Genomic DNA, 17,905 nt, shown 5'->3' with positions numbered 1-17,905 from the left:
TGCAGCGGTAGAGCTATGATGTGCTGATGCGAGCCGCTCTCAGCGTTGCAGAGGCAGAGATGGAGATGGAGGATGGAGGAGTAGGAGAGGAAAAACGTGAATGAAGGAATGAACGGCGGGATGTCAAGAATGGGAATGGGACGTTATGGACTTCAAATAAAAGCTCTTTTCACCCCACAGTTATTGATATTAGTCACAACAAATTGTGCTTTTTGCCCCCATTCGCTTCATTTAAACCCCAAAAATTCTTCAAAAAATATTGATGGGAATGGAGAAAACAACAACAACAACAAAAACACCCTGAATGTTTTTTAAAAATATTTAAAAAATATTGAAAACAAATTGGGGGGGAAAATAATCCACGAACAGCATACAGGTGCTGAACCCTGAGCATGATGTCAAAAACAAGTTTTGACTTTTGAAAGAAAAAAAAAAGTCCTAATGTTGAATTTAGTGATAAAAAAAATAATGTATGTTACAAGAGTAGTCATCTTGTTACAAGCTAAAATTATTTAAGAATAAAGTTGTAAATTTTGCTCATGGGAATAAAGTAATCATGTTCCAAGAAATCATTGCAAAAAAAAAAAAAAAAAAAGTCCTAACATTTCACCAAAAAATTGTTTTAAGAATAAATTTAAAAACAAGTTAAACAAGTGTATGAACAAAATATGATTTAAAGAATAGTCATAAAATTACAACTTTATTCTCGTAAAAATTGACAACTTTTCTCTTGTAACACTACAAGTCGATTCTCTCTTTTCAGTGTAGCTCTAAAACTCCCTTTAATTTAAGGAAGCCACATTCAAGGAATAAGTGGTGCTAAAAAGAGTCGGGACATGACAAAGAGGCGCCTGATTTACTGATTGAGAATTAATTGATAGATTGGCTGTGGCTGGTCGATACCTGGAAAAAGCCTGGAGGCATGGGACCACCTGGCATGGCGTCGTTGGGGGGCATGTTGCCCATGACCGGGCTGGGCGCTGCTGCCGCGCTCTGAAAAACAAACAAACAAAAAAACAAAAACAAAGCCAAGGCATTGAATGTGAAGTTTGGAAAAGGAATGTAAAGGGTGCAATGGTTGCCAATTTGCTGAGGGGGGCAGTGTCTCCCACCCTGGCCCCAGCTTCCTAGCTACATATTAAGTTGATTGGTTCATTCAGGAAAGTGTATCCTATTACCGCCTATAAAGCATTACCTGAAGAGCAGAATGTAAAGGCGTCATCTTTTTTTTCTAATGATGACAAATTAGGACAAAGTGTTCAAGGAGAAATCTACATTAGGAAAAAAAAACTACTTGAAAAGTTGCTATCCTATTTTAGTGTTTACAGTCACTCACTAATATGATTATGGCTTAGTTAGCTCTTTAATGCTCAGGATGATTTGTTTGGGAAAACATGTTTTTTTTTTTCCTTTTTCTGTGGCTTCCGTACTGGAGTAACTTTTTCTTTTTCCTCTCCTGCTAAGGAGGAGGGGGCAACAAAATACTAATAACTTTTGAAATTAAATGAAAAAAATAAGATTTTTGTGAGAAAAACCCCCCAGCTTTAATCATCAACTATCATCAATGGATCCCACTACAGCAGTGTGATATGGCCAAAATTTTATATCCTGAAAAATGGTAAAAGGTATGCACTTATATAGTGCAAAGGTATGTTTACAACTCAATAAAGTAAGTTTCTGTCAACTTCCATTAATTAAACAAATTGCAATTTTCTCTTCTCAATTTCTTGAGCGCTAACTCAATTGGAGTCTATTCATTATGCGTTGGTTTATTTTGGACCGTTGAACCAGGCGGGCCAAGCAAATGTGCCAACTGGGATTTAAACAAATCAAACAATTACATGCATTACATTAGTTACACAGTAATATGATCTGGGGGGGCAGCTGGCAGCGTACAATGCAAACACATACGACATGCGCGCAGTAAGCAGTGTTTCAAAGCCATCCATCCATTTTCTATTTCACATTTCCCGTTCAGGATCGCGAGGAGCTGAAACCAATCACAGGTGTCTGTATCCTGTACTGGTCGCCAGTTAATCAAGGGCACAGTGACAAGAGTGGACCACAACAGCATTGGTGCCAATTGAATAATTCAATATATTGAAATCTGCAGTATCTCACTAGAGTTGTAAGGGTTTTTGCAGTATAGAAAGGAGAACCACAGTTGCAGAAGCACTTCTCGTTTATTTAACGCCAGGAGAACAGTAAAGCACACTCACGCAGGAGCTGCTGTTAGCCACAGCCCACGCCCAGACACTCTCTCACACACAGCCTCGCCAACATGTGGATTTCCGCCTCTGGAATGCATCCATGAAATGCACATTGGATGTGTAAAAGGTAGTGAGAGACCGATATGGTTTTTTGAAGGCCGGTAACGTTTATTAGTTGTCAAGGAGAACGATAACCGATATTTCAAGTTGATATTTATTTGCAGTAAAAGAGAAAATGTGTGTCGAACTTTTTAAAAATGACTTCTTCTTTTCATTTTAAACGTAACATATTCAGCTTTGTTTAAAAATTATAGCAAAACTTGCAGGGAGCTTCCATGGCCATCAGCATGTGTTTAGCTAAATTAAAAACGAAGCAAGTAAATAGTTCCCGAAAGTTTTCTACTGTAAAAAAAATTTAAAAAATTTCAACATAATTGTAATTATTTATTTATTTATTTTTAATTTTGGCGGCACGGTGGTTGAGTGGTTAGCACGTCCACCTCCCAGTTCTGAGGACTCTGCTTCGAATCCAGGCTCCGGCCTTCCTGGGTTTGTGTGCCCTGAGATTGACTGGCAACCAGTCCAGGGTGTACCCCGCCTACTGCCCAAAGCCAGCTGAGATAGGCTCCAGAACCCCCCACGACCCTTGTGAGGAATAAGCGGTCACGAAAATGGATGGATGGATTTTTTATTTTTTTGAAATATTTTTTTACAAAAAAAAAGCGTAGGGAATTCCCAGTGTCAGTATCATTTTTATAAAGTGGAAATTGAAATAAATCCATAAATGAAAAGTTCCCTGTAATCTCACTGAGTGACAAATGCTAGCAAATGTAGCTAATTTGGGGTTTTCGTCAGGGTTCGTAAAAAGTTTCAAAAGATCTTCACAGACACTTAAAAAATACAAATAAAAAATGGCTGAATATGTTGGAAATGTCTCTGCGACAAGTAGAAACTGTCTGTGAACATCTTGCAGATACTGATGAAAACGCTCAATTCGCTACATCCGCAAGCATTCACAGCTCAGTCAGATACCAAATTTAAATAGGCCTTCAGATTCATTAAACGCCCGATGCCGTTATTTGTCAAAATGCCAAATATCAGCATCATTGACGGTCGATAATCGGTCTATCCCTAGTAAAAGTATTTTCCACCATGGAGCCAGCACCTCATACATTATTTCATACACATTAACAAGTGCAAAGGTGACAAAAAAGTTACAACTGTGACCTGCCTGGAAGTTGATTATTTTATTTTTTTTCAAAAAACACATCTAAAAGCAGAAAAAGGAACAAGTTTTTTTGCTCGTGACAATCGCGCAACAAACACTTGTTTTCCATTTTCTATTGTTAGCGGAACAATGCAGACAGCAAGCGAAAACCAAAGTGGAAGTCTCGGGGTGGTGTGGAGGGGAGCCAAATGATTCAGCCCGGGAGTTAAATATGATATAACCGTATTCTCGTCCGCACACACGTATACTCATGTTGGAAGCGCTTACATAAGCATGCCGGAACAAACACGCACAAACACACACGGGTACACACAAAGAGTTGCATCACAAGCTTATAAAATGCTGCCTTTCAGTAGTGAGGCAGACGGAGGGAGGTTTTAGTGTGTGTGTATTTACCGGTCAATTCTAACCAACACAAACTCGTGCACCTTACGCACACTCACTACAATGGACGCACTTCCAATTATTTTCAGGACAGCAATAGCCTAAACGTCCATAAGATGCGAATGAAAGAAACAAGAAAATCACGCACACACCAAACAAAAAAAACACACACATCCCCCATCTTTATGCTAATTCTGCGAGCAGGCCACAGAGTCCCCGGGGAGGCAGCAGGGTCGACTGCCTCTTTCCCTCCATCCTCATCCCTCCATTCTTTCACCCTCCCCAGTCCAAGACGTATTCTTGCGCGCCCCTAAAAAGCTACTATTCCGTCCCCATCACCCCCCCCCCCCCCCCCCCCTCTCCAAGTAAGGGGCGTCAGAAGCTTGCAGAAGCTGTTGCCATGGAGACAGGTCCTATCTGCACTCTGTCCCCCTGGCATCCCCCGCTCCAGGAAGGAGAAAGAACAAGAAGATGCAGAAGAAAGCGAGTGAGTGAGAGAGAGAGGGAGTTAAGATAAAGAGGAGGAAGGGTACATTTGTCCACCATCAATCATTGTTGCACGTTACTGATACAGACTGTTAACAACATCTATTACTTCTTGTTACGAGGTTGATTTAGCAAGAGCCTTTGCTAAAACCAACTGGTCCCACTAGGGACGCGTATCGTTTAGATTTTAATGATATTACTACTTCTAAAGGATATTGCTTATTGATCTGGTACTTTTACGGCATTCTTAAAAAAAATAAAACAAAATTAATGGATTTAATTTCTAAATATGTTAACTTGTTTTGTAATCGCATCAACTGAAATGCAAAATTAATAAAAATAATGATTTATAGAAAAAATATTCTGAACGGTTAGGTTCGCTAATCTAATTGTATACACTGAGCATTTTTGTTGCCTTTTGTCTCTAATCTTTGTGAAAACAGGTAAGGTAATTTAGAACAGATTCTCATTCACATGCCAACTAGGAGGGAACTTTGACAGCAGACAGCCATTGGACGACCCACTCTAACTGAGGCACAGCCGCTGCCAAAGAAAACCGACGCAAAAAGCAGTTCTGTGAGGTGAGATGTTTTTGCTAAATGTTCAGGTCACTTGAGTTTCCCCATCAAATTTTAAATGACGTTCATATCGCCGAACTAAATAGAAATAAATTCAAGTCATTTGAGACTCCCTGAGTTCCTGTATTCCCAGCAGCTTGCAAAACTGGGGTAAACGTGAGGCGCTAAGCTAACTTGCTCGACCACACGTTGATGTGCGCCAGCTACGAGCTGCGCTTGCTAGCTAGTAGATTAGCTAGCTATACGCTATCCCTCCATGGTTTGGGTTCTCGCCTCTATGGCAGCAATTATGTTAGACCTCTGACAATAATGGTACTAAAAGCGGACGATGAGTATCTAAGCATGCTATGCTAATCGCTAGGTTAATGTGAAATGTTGCAAATTACTAGACTAAATGCATAAGCATGCAATACATTTTTTGACTTGAAGTTTTTGGGGCACTTGATATTGATGATGATGATGCATTCCATTGAAGCACAAGACAAGTTCACCAAAAATCCGAAGGACAGAAAAAAAAGTCTGAATATTTATGCAACTGTGAGTGTAAACAACTACATTTTATTTTAATGGCCTGCTTCCATAGAGCAAGGCTGGCACGGTATTAAAACCGACTCTTCGGTATATTTCATATCTGTACCAGCATCCACCGGTTTGATTCGCTTATCCAAAAGAATGTCTCAATTATTATCATGATTCCCATCAGTCTCTTGAAAATTGTACAGCGAACTCAGCACTGATCCACTTGATGTGTGTACACAAGCAATAGATGATCTTTGAAACGCCAAACAATTCAATTAATTTGCAGCGGACCCAACTTGCCATGTTATATTTCTCTCTGGTGAAGACTTGCTACCAATTAGAAGGGGGATGATGAATAAATGATTCAGCTTAAACGATTAGTCCATTATTATATTACATGATCAAATAGACTTGCGCTTAAAGAAGAATAGTCATATCACTTCAAGCAGCTGCAGGTGGGCGACCCCGAATATTTCCACGGCGTCTTCGAAACGTTTTACGTGCTCATGTCGTCTGTGGCTCCCCTTCAAAGACGCAACGAATGGGCCACTGAAAATGAACGCTGAATCAGAATTTTCATAGTATATTGTCAGCGAGGAATGTTGGGATGGCAGTCCGTCTCCCTATGTCGCGCTACATTCCAGCGGACACTCAGAAGTAGTTGCGTGTGTACTGTACGGGAATATTTGTCCGGCTAGGAAGAAATGTAAGAGAGTTTGCAAACTCGGACGTTGGGCAAGAGATAAACTAGCTTAGTGCTAGCTAGTATAAGGCTAGTACAACAGAACACAAATGGTTGGTTGATTGGTTATTTCTTTTCTTTTAATGGATTTAAAATGGGACCAAAGAGGGGAAAAAAACAAATAAACATCCAGTATGCATCTGGCCAGGGTACGGAGTGTGATCTTGGAGGTTAAAGGAAAAAAAAAAGCTTTCTGTGGGTTGACATGCTGCGTCAACGCACTGGTTACAACGCACGGCTACACTTTGCTATGTTTGAATGAGACAAGTTAATATGACTTATAAACATACGATCAAGATGAAGCTAACCACGCTAGTAAGAGCACACAGTATGGAAGGAAAAGGCACTTTCCATCTCACGTGCAGGGCCATAAGACTGGACGGATCAATAGTGCTCAACACATTATTGACCTGTGCCTGATACCTTTCACAGGCATAAAAACAGGGACATAAACATGAGATGGAAGGAGGAGGTATAAATATATGTGTCTGTGCGTGTTTGTGAGTGCCTGCCTGGAGAGGCTACTAATCTACATTCTGCTTCACACTGATATGTACCTCATCGCCGTCTCCTTGACCCGATGTCCTTACTGCACATAGAGACACAGAGAGAAAGAGAGAGAGAAAAAGAGAGAGCAAGAGATAGGTGGGGGAGAGAGGATGGTGTTTTGAATGAGGGAGTTCAAAAAGAGCTGACTGCCGTGCACCAGCTTATTTATCAGCCCAGTCAAAACACAGCCATTGCGCTCAACAGGATGCGGGGGACGCTATGTCGGACACACAGAAAGCCCAGCTGCTCCTCAAAACTGGCACAGGGTTTGGGTGCTGAAAGCAGGCAGGCGGGCGCACGCACGCACGCACACCCACACACACACACAAACACACACCCACAAAACGGATGACGGCGCTAATATACGCCGCAGACACAACATCCACTCAGCTCACACTCCACAGAGACGGCACAGAGGCCAAGAAAAAGACTGGGATACAAAAGCGTGAAACTTAAAAAAAAAGAAAAAAAAAAGAATATCTGACACTGTTAAGAGGAGTTGGAAAGCAGGAGCTTTCGTTTCCACTAAGACAACTTGTAGCCACTGCTGGATGCAATTAGTTCATTTCTTGGCGACATTTTTGACAGACAACTGCTGTATTTCCTGATGTTAATTCTGCTTTGCAGTAATGATCCCAAACTTTCGACATTCTCTGTCTTTTACGGACTCTTTCTTCCTGGATCAACGCTATCATGTCAACTTATTCCCCAACGGAGTTGGTGCATGAGTCTACAATAATATGAGTAGGTAGAGAATAGAGATGTCCCGATCTTGATCACGTGGTCAGAATCAGGCCCAATCATGTGATCAGGATATCCTTGATACTGATAGTGGTTGTGGCAGAATGACCACTGGAAAAATTCGAGGCAAAGATTCTGGTTTGACATTTTTCTTCATTTCAGCCCTAAAAATGCCCTTGCGCTGTAGTAAAATTGTTGGTGGAAACATCACGTCAGAGTCAATTAACGAGTACCTTGTTTGAACTCTGTTGCTTACCAAAACAGCAGCACTTAAAGAGTCTCTCAGATGGACTTAAGCATGGAAACTTTCATGTTGTGTCCTTTGCTCCGTATTCAAAAGCTCACATTGTGTGTCAACACAATGAGAGTTAATCGCAAAACTCAAGGGAGGACAGTGCCTTTAGCTGCTAAGCCCATTTTTAAAATGCTGTTGCTAACCAAAACAGAAGCACCAAATCAACAGCCTCTCACTTGAGTGGATTCCAAGTGTGAAGGCCTTTCAAATTTAAATGAATGAAGACTCGAGGACTCCCGACAAGCCGTGTGGAATCAAAAGGATTAAATGCATTGTAAAGAGCAGACCTCCAGCAGGACCAAATGCATCTTTTGTTGACCAGATCTAGCCCCATACAAACTGTAATTACCACACACACAGGAAAAAAAGCCAACTAGCATCAATAAACTACTGTTGAGGATAGTGAAGATAAAGAAAGAGCCCCCGAAAGGCCTTCATCTCATCATCCGGATAACGCCTCATAAATACCAAGCAGCCCCTAAACCGGTTCTAAACTCTTGTAAAGATAAGACAAACTAACAAAAGTCTTTCCTTTCTTGTTGAGCCATCCACCAGCAGAAAGGACCTGTGCTTGGGGGTGTTGTGGGTCGGTGGGGTGGGGTGGTAGAGAGGCCTCAGGGGGTCCGGAGCCAAAATTAAACCAAGCCTGTCTCCTTGGCTTCGTCAGTGTGAGATACAGACAGTGAGCGACCATGTCGGACAGTCATGCACGCACACGGGCTTGTAAGCCTCTCCGCCCCACCTCCTTGTACAGGCTGCTTGCCAACCATGCCCCAAGTCATTAAATTACACACACACAGACATGCAATACACAATCACTCATACACACACAATGACAATTACAAAATTAGCACAATCACAATATCTGACACACACGATCAATTTAAACTTAAATCACAAAACTTAAAAACAAAATTTCACAGGCACAAGCAATCAGTGAGTAAACATTTGTCATTGGCCAGTCGCCGGCCTGCCAGTCCGTTATCATCAGTCCAACACTTCGTCGTCATTACTTTAAACACGCGTCCGCAACCGCTACATTACAGTTTGTCACCGCTATTTTAGCACCGTCAGTCAAAAACTGTTTGCAAGGGAACACTGCAAAATATTATTTTAAACAGCTGGAACCACTTTAGACACGCAAAAATATAAATTCTTATACCATTACTACCCCTCGTCTTTACTTTTCAAGTTTGTGACGGCCGAAAATCGCTTCCGTCAGATGGAATAAGCGCAGAGTTTCAAAGATTCCGTCAGTCCTCAGTCCACGGCGGACTGGTGCCAACATGGTGCTACTGGCCGCCTCTGCAAACAATCACAATGACTACATTTACCGGTACATAGTCAATAACCCCTTCACAACCCGAATATCGGGGTTTTGGATTATTTGTTTCATTTTATTTATTTATTACTTTTATTGTGTCTTCCATACAAAATATGCATTATGAACACATGGAAAAAAGATCAGAGAACGTTTCCATTAACTTCATACTATTTTAAGGAAAATTGCTATGTGATATGTCTTTCTTTATGTAATTTGAAAATATATATGATTTTATGTATCAAAAGTACTAGTTGTATCGGTGAGTACTGAGTAGTGAAGAGTACTAGCACTGGTATCTGTCTGGAAAAAAAAGTGGTATCAAAAATCCCTAATCAAAGGTATTCTAATTAGTATCCTCACATTATTTTTTTGAATTAATACAAATAAAACAAATTTGAAGGTGTTTCGCTGTCAGCTATTATTTCACACCTTTTTTGCTGTGTACCATTTCCGCACCCGTATCGAGGTATTTTATGCAGGCAGAGTATCAAAGTCAAAATTTTGATATCGTGACATCACTAGCACAAACAATGACAAAATATCACAGGTACACAGAGTCACACACAGACACACAAATCCCTGGTTTAGCATCTACCCAGTGCCGGGATTACTGGATTAGAACTCTATTCCATTATCTCCTGCACTATACCGCATACACACACATGCGCAAACAGACATGCGCACCCAGTCTTGACCACATGGCATTCACCGTAACATATGATGTTTACGCAGCAGACGTTACAGTTAGAGTGACTTCTTCACGCTTTCTAATCACAAGACATCGTCTCCAGGCACTTTTTGTAGAACGCAACTTGTTTTCTGGGATTCTACTGATGGGTTTCTGTGGTTCTGACATCGTATTACTGAGAATTTCAAATTTTTGAGTCACTACTTTTGGACTGTTTTACATCACCTGGATTGTAGAACGGTTTACAAGTGACTACACAGTACACGGTAAACCCTAAAAGCTTCTTTGAACAGGTCACAGATATGTTAATTAAGACACTTGGGAGCCGTTTTAAATGATATGTCTCTGTTAAGTGTCAATCATGAAATGTCTACTCCCTTTTGAAAATACGGTGGACCAAGCATGAGTCTAGGTGAGAAAATGACACTGAATAGCCAGAGTAAGCGCATCACTTACATAGTCATGGAAGGCCTTGGCCTCACTGGAGTGCTCGCACGTTTCCCGTCGGTCTGGAGCGGCACAATACAAGTCCCAGAATACACTGAAAAAGCAAGGACACGGGAAAGTTAAAGGCCATGTCAAGTGAACAAATAATTGCCAAATGTATAAAATGAGAAAATGAGACACCCAATAGTATCACTAAGCGCCATTTTAGTCCTGATCCTCGTATCTTGGTCCCTAACCCCTTCCAATAGCGAGAGTTCACTGTATAAACAAATGGGTATCAGCTATTCATAAACAGACACTCTCTCGCTATCAATGAGGTGCTCTTAAACAACCTCTTCCGCACTTGAGAGCCATCGTGAAGGGGGACGTGATGCCCGCCGCGACCATCCTCTCATTCACCGTAAATACACTTGCGTCTGTGGACACCTCGCAGACAACCCCGCTTCGTACTTGCACCAGAGTGAGGAAGGCATGGAACTTAACACTCAAACAGGCTGCGACGCGCACATTAAGCACGCCGATAAAAACTTCAATCCCAGTCTATTTGGGCAGCCAAACGTGGAAACGTGTCCTAAAAGTCAGTCTTTGCGCATCGATTGGGAGCGAACGCGCTAGGAACCGGGCGAAACATCTTTGCGGTTAAACACTGATCCAATCAGACGACAATCCCTCCGCCCCAGCATGACCCGCTAATTGCAGACGGCCATGCCCAACCTGCGTGAACTTATGGATGTTTTGATCTGAAAAAGTCAACTAATTATCCGACTTAACCTCACTCTACCATGAGGTCAGAGTGCACTTGGGATGCCCCGGCTGGCATGCATATCCATGCTTAAGGATGCTAATAAAACACCTTTGGTCACACAAGACGGTAGCAAAGCTAGGCTACAAAAACGGGCCCATGCATCCCTTTTTTAATGGTGAATCCTCAAAATAATCATAAAAGTTGATCGCTACTGTATGTCCCAGACCACATTGGATGGTACAGGCAAAATAAATAAATAAAAGGGACTCATTAAGGTAATTCCCTAGTAGGAGTCTGTCAAAGTAGAAAGACTGGAAATTGCCTCAAAATGACCACTTTAAACTAAAATGGTTGACTTTCTGTTCCATTATTGTTATTGTGTCGACAATTTTTTCCCTAACATATCACGATTCCTCCAAAACGAATAAACGGTGAATTCCTTCGCATCAGTTCAAGAAAATTTTAGCAGTGGAATTAGCACAGATGATCTTTTTCAAACCAAAACGGCAGAATATCCTATTTAATTTCAGTCATGTATCCTTGAAAACTTTCCACGTGTCCTATTATGATAGATGTCGAAAAGGTCTGTAAAATAAAAATTAAGACTGTCGATTGATCCGCAAGCACATGTATCAGAACTGCTGACTGCTCCACCTAAGTCACCAAGTCCAGTTCAGACAATGCAAACGTGCTTATTTACATTTCACGCAAGTTCAATGGAAGGATTGACCGTGAGATCCTATTTCTTTTTCCACAAGTTAACCCAGGTTGTAACCTTTCTGAATTATTATTCTGTCCATCCCCTTAGTAGCTATTAAAAACACGTCCTTGGGTTTTCATATTGCTGATGGTGCGCCGCCAGCCCCGGCGTTCATTATCATGAGTCAGCAGAATCACCCACCCAGGTTAAAAGTTACACTTCTGACATTTTACCCCCCCAAAACACAATTTTAAGTCTATGCAGAGTCTATAATTTTACAGGAAATGTTTGTTTGCAATATGTACATTGATGAGTTACCACAGAGCATCCATGATTAACACTGTCAATTAAAATTAAATTCAGTTTCTCTTGGTAAATGTATTGCTGTCATTTTGATATGTTTTGAATTATTGTTGAACAATCAGTATCTGATTATAAACCAAACTTCCTATTTATTTCAGAATTCCCACATATGTTGTTTATTCGGCTTTTTATTCTCCACACTTTTTTGCCATGTAATAACTCCCACATAATACTTCAGATTTACACCATTCAAAATTTCAACTTGCTTCAAAAATTCACGCCATCTTGGGAATATATCGTCTGATTTCACAGTACTTATAGTGTTTGCATAATTTAATGTTAAATATCAGCTTTTCCCCCAATCATTTTCAATGGGACTAACATTGAACTTTTTCTGAGTCCCACTTTCCACACCCAATTTCCACTGCTCAGTGGAGCACTTGGTAAAATGCATTGCCCAGTAACCAGGAGGTCGCGTTTTCGAATCCCACCTCCGACTATACATTGCGAATGTATCCATAGCAATTATGCTATGTGTTTACATATATACCAACTAGGGGTGTTAAAAAAATCGATTCGGCAATATATCGCGATACTACATCGCGCAATTCTCGAATCGATTCACTAGGCGGCTGAATCGATTTTTAAACTTTCATTTTTAATGGAAAAATAGTCAACAAAACGTCTTACTTCGGGTTAGGGTTCACACCTTAAGCATGGAAGAATGTTATATGAACGGAACATTAAGCCTTAATATTTTATTTTAATGCTGTTCAAACATGAAACAGATTACAACCTGTATAAGACTGAAGTTTCAGATAAATAAATAATACATTTTCATACAAATCTTACACTCTACAAGTTTACTGATTAGTATTTTCTAAATTTGAATGAAAACAATCGACTGGTAAATTCGTATCGGGATTAATCGGTATCGAATCGAATCGTGACCTGTGAATCGTGATACGAATCGAATCGTCAGGTACTCGGCAATTCACACCCCTAATACCAACTATCTTAGTTCCACTTTTCCATCGAAATAAATGGCGGGTGCTGCGTGCCTAGGTGGCACTACTGCGTGAATTTTATTCTATTTTTTTGCATTTTTCCATTGGATATCATTAGTTCAATTTTTCCATTTAAATGAATGGAGGGTACTTTCACATAACACTTTTACATATAAATAGGCCATTAGCCATGATTTTCATCAAGCCAAGTTGGCTCTCATGTTAAATACTTGCCTGGCGTTACGGAGACATGCAAGTGAGTTGGTTCAAATCTCGCTTGGGAAATATTTTATTCGCATTCAGCTTTCAGCATTCACTTTGTCTAGTTTACATTACATTTCATATAGAACAATATTACAATTGACAAACGATACATAAATATACTTCATTTACTTTTCTATCTAAAGAACAAATCCAGTTATTTTCTGGATACAACAGAATGGTTGTAAGTTTTTTACTGATTCCTAAAGCAACGGCTGGGCAAAAAGGCCGTTAAACCTAAATGTGCGTTAAACTGTCAATAAAAGGAAATTTTAGCATCCAATGCCAATCGCATTGACTCAACAGTCCGAGCTAATATATGCGCGTGTAAAACAGCTTCGCTTTTAATTGAGCGAGCTAATTTATTGCGGCCCCCTCCCCCGGGGTCCGGGTTCAGACTCTTTACTCTGGGCTACGGCCAAGTCCCGGGAGTGTCGTCGCCCTAGTCGTTGTATAGGTGAGCTGGGATTAGGCTTGACTTAAATCCACGGCTCGGAACAATCTGCTTAACTCTACTGTGGTGAATGTAAGCAGCGACCAATCTTTTCGATCCACTTAGGATGCAGCCCATATGCCGTTCATCATAACAAGGAATGGGAAAAGGATCTCTGATGAAAGCACTTTTATATCTTTCTATTGGTCCTGATTAAAATGAGCAAAATGGCCGATTTGAATTGTTAAAAGTGCAGACCGGCTGTGGTCAAACCTTAGCCAGGGGTAGAAATGACAGTGAGTAGGGGTTGAGGGCGCGAGGGGGGAAATGCTGTGGACGGGTGGCACAAAAGGAGACTGGAATGCAACGCGATAATCTGCGAAGAATCCCTTTTGCTGCATGAACAAAAGGAGAGAAGTGTGTGTGGGGTGGGGGGGTACAAAAGGGTGAGGAGGGGGAGGCCATTCATTTTCCCAACCATCTGGATCCATTGTTTCAGGAACCGGGAGGTGAATGCAAGATGCAACGCTGGAGGAGGGACGAGGACGGGGAGCGAAGGTAGGTGGGCGGGGTTATGATATGGGAGGACATTGCGGGAGGGGGTTCGGGGGTCGCGGGGCCACACCGTCAGTAAGTGTGGTCAACCTGAGACATTGGCACACTCCTGGCGACCAACGGTATAATTATTTATTTATTTTTTTAAATCACAACAAAACGTCGGTTACAGCATAAATTTTTTCATATCAGTTCTGTTCTCATTTGGCTCGCTCCCATTGAGTAGCGCTGTAAATCCAATACAGCATGTAAATTTTTCTGATTTGTATTTTTTTCTATTCTATTACATTTTAAGAGGAAGCAGTGCAATAAAGTGCAACAAGCTTAGTGGAACCCGTGATACTCACCACCACCACGAATGGAGAAATCCAGGAGGCTCCCCTAATGTGATGTTCTTTTCCCATCGGATCTGGGAAAGGAAGGCGAAACGACTCACGGTCACTACCAACAGGGTTACTTCACAGAGTTCAAGGGTCAAGCAACAATAGGGTACGACAGAGCCATATCTACAATAAGATGGGATTACAGGTCTGCTCTTTGTGGTGAGGTTCGGAATGTTAACTAAATCTCTATTATAAATTTGTTAAGTATTGTTTTAAATCACAATATCGATATACTGGGGTGTGGAGAATGTGGCTATTTTATTTAAGCAGCTGCCTTAATCGCCATATTTGCATGCATGTCATCCGTATATTTACTGTTGTTCATTGCAAAGAACTTTGATTCACTCTGTTTATTGTAATATTAGCTTACGTTTAGTACGGTAATTATACATTCAGTAATTGTAAAATGTTAAAACTATTTTACTATGCCTCTCTCGTGACCTTGCTCTCGCAAGATGAATTCTCGCGGTATTTTTGAGTTCACAAACTCCAGAGAATACATCTTGTATCGCTTACGCAGATAACCACCGTTCCCAAACCACTGGTGGTTCGGACCAATCATAGAGCGACATTGTGTTTGGGGGCGGGATATGCAACTGTGACGAAACCAGGAAGTCAGCGCCGACGCGGGGGCTAACAAACAAACCTAACATGGACGAACAGACGCTGAAATTAATTCTGTTCTCGCAGAATTACTCACCGTTCCCTTGTTGAATGTTGAACAGCGAGATGCACTTCGTGCATTTCTATCTGGTAAGATGTTCGTGCTCCCCCCCCGACATGAACGAAGATGAAATTTTCACCTGTGGCCGTGATTGGTTAAAACAAACGTGTAGATCGTCGCATCGTCCAATCAGCTCAAAATATTGTACAGAATGTCCCGTCTTTTCCCGACGAAATTACTGTGGAGCGTACATATCCATCTGACTCTTGCCAGGTTACCTCTCTGGCTCATTTGAATAATTTTTTTAAATTTTTTTTTATTTGTCAAGTTTTATATATTCAAAGGTAATTGTTAAATTGATTGTTTAAAATATTTTACTATTAAATGAACAATGATGAACATTTACTACCACCCAAATAAAAAACTAAATAAATACATAAATAAATAAACAATTAAATAAAATTTAACGAAAAATACATTTAAAAAAAAAAAAAAGAGAGAGAGTACAAAAGTACCGAAAATCAGTACCGTTGAGTACCGGTATCGATTCCCAGGTACCGAGTATTGGAACAGTACCGGTTCAAATGTGAACGATCCCTAGGTATATATAATATGAATATTCATTGTTCAGTATTGTTTTAATCTGCCGTTTCTGGCAGGGCCACCCAAAAAAGGCTTAATAGCGGAATTAAGGTGCTGAATAGCACCTTACATTAACTGGTTCAGCCAATGGAAAAGCCTCAATGGCGAGCTGATTTGGTAACAAGCAGTGGAAAAGGGCCAAAAGAGCACTAACTCTGCTGTTGATATCACAATGTAGGAGTTCCAAAATGTCATATGGAGCAATTTTGAAACACTTGTGACAAAAGGACATTAAGAATGGGGAAAAAAAAAAAAAAAAAAAAAGACAAAAACAACAACTTCCTACTCGTGACATTTTGTTTGTTTGTTTGGCCAAGCTAAATTCCTAACACAAACCGAGATGCTCGCATCGGGTGTGACAGAGTTGAGATCGCACACGGCGTTCGCGCCAGGAAAGCACGACGCAACGTTATCGGGTGTCCTCATGAAAAATGCACAGCACACCTCGCCCGCCCGCCAAGTCTTACTTCAGATAGGAAGGTCTGTGCTGACTTCTGTGCTCCCACGTGTAGCAGGTACTCGTACACATACAACGCCAACCTGAAATGCAAACAATACGTTAAAACACAAACGAATTATTTTGCAGCAGAGATTTGATGCAATGGTGGGCGTACAAAGCGAGAGGAGTTTCCGCAGATGGCTTGTCAGCACCAAACAAAGCGTAAACATTTTCACAAAGAAGAAGTCTGATTTGTCTGGGATTGAAACTTAGCATCCAGCGATTGTGACTGTTTAAGGGATAAACATTGAGAGGAAAACAATTACTGGCTTTTTGCTGGCTCTTGTAGTACACGTCCTGACATGTTTGTCAAAACAAGACTAAGTTTTGACGACGTATTTCTTTTGGTTCAAAAGGTACTAAATTAATTGTAATTGCTGGCGACGTTCACATTCAAATGAATTTTGCAGTATGAAACCTTTTTGACTTGGCTTATGAAGGCTGGATTTGCATGTTTCAAGTGATAATTCAGATTTTTTGTGTCAAATTCAAATGAGGATAATGACAAAGATAAAAAAAAAAAAAAATGCATGGAATCTGATATTCTCAGAACCAGGCCTCTAACAAATGTGCATACAAATCATATGATGTATCAATGAGAGTGCACTGTAAATGCCCAGATCTGTGATCATCATCATTTGTTATCATCAATGTCATCTTGACATCACTGATATATAATGATAGGTGACGTATACACGCCCGCATCTGCCCAAACAGCACATATAAAACACTAAAAAAAAAAAAAAAAAAGCCTGCTGTAAATCTAAACTTCAGTGAAAGCATTTGCTCACAAAAACGTATAAATAAGTTCTATTTTAAATGATTTAAGTGCCCCAAAGACGTTTTTATTGTTATGTTTTTTTATGCTAGAGTATACAGAAGGCTTTGATGCAGCATCTCAACTGCAAAGAACGATTGAAGAAATGGTAGTTAGTACACAAACGGCCAGCAAGTTCATATCTTGGTGGGGTCGCTAATACAGAGCCACTTTGATTATGCAGCCATCTCCTGGTATACCGGTCTTACACAAATTTTAAAGAATAAACTGCAAGCTGCTCAGAATAAGCTCGTTAGGGTCATCCTAAAAATCCATCCTCATACGTATTGGTTAACGATAAGAGAAACGCATTATTTATATGAAAATGCTGCTTACTTTTAAGATATCAAACAAGGTTCCTAAGTACCTGCAAAATTATTTTTCGCTCGTCTAGCAAACTCCTCAGTATTCAACAGATTTTGTCCCGTACATATTTTAAACCCTAATGGGTAAAAACAGTTTTTTGTACAGTGCAGCAGTACAATGGAACCAATTGCCAAAAGAATTAAAAATGAGTGGATCTTTACACTGTGATTGGATGGCAACTTGTCCAGGGTGTCCCCCGCCTACTGCCCAAAGCCAGCTGAGATAGGCGCCAGCACCCCCCGCGACCCTTGTGAGGAATAAGCGGTCAAGAAAATGGATGGATGGATGTTTGACCTTTGAAATTTTATCTTATTAGTCTTTGTTAATGAAATGATGTTG

The 17,905-nt window shown here is 40.6% G+C and overlaps 1 protein-coding gene across 3 annotated transcripts in view; it reads right to left on the bottom strand.

Moving 5' to 3' along the window:
- Positions 1-17,905, bottom strand: part of LOC144031516 (single-stranded DNA-binding protein 3) — a 35,274-nt gene that overhangs the window by 10,113 nt on the left and 7,256 nt on the right. For all 3 annotated transcript variants that reach the window (XM_077538764.1, XM_077538762.1, XM_077538765.1), the window contains exons 2-5: positions 16,352-16,424; positions 14,543-14,604; positions 10,201-10,285; positions 904-993 (exon numbers count right to left, since the gene is read on the bottom strand). In XM_077538764.1, coding sequence (XP_077394890.1) covers positions 904-993; positions 10,201-10,285; positions 14,543-14,604; positions 16,352-16,424 — 310 coding nt within the window. The remainder of the gene's footprint in view (positions 1-903; positions 994-10,200; positions 10,286-14,542; positions 14,605-16,351; positions 16,425-17,905) is intronic.

This window comes from Festucalex cinctus, chromosome 12 (genome assembly GCF_051991245.1).
Source record: "Festucalex cinctus isolate MCC-2025b chromosome 12, RoL_Fcin_1.0, whole genome shotgun sequence".
In the NCBI taxonomy this organism is placed as follows: Eukaryota; Metazoa; Chordata; class Actinopteri; order Syngnathiformes; family Syngnathidae; genus Festucalex; species Festucalex cinctus.
The sequence above is the reverse complement of the archived record's forward strand: the minus strand, read 5'-3'. Positions and strand labels throughout refer to the sequence as shown.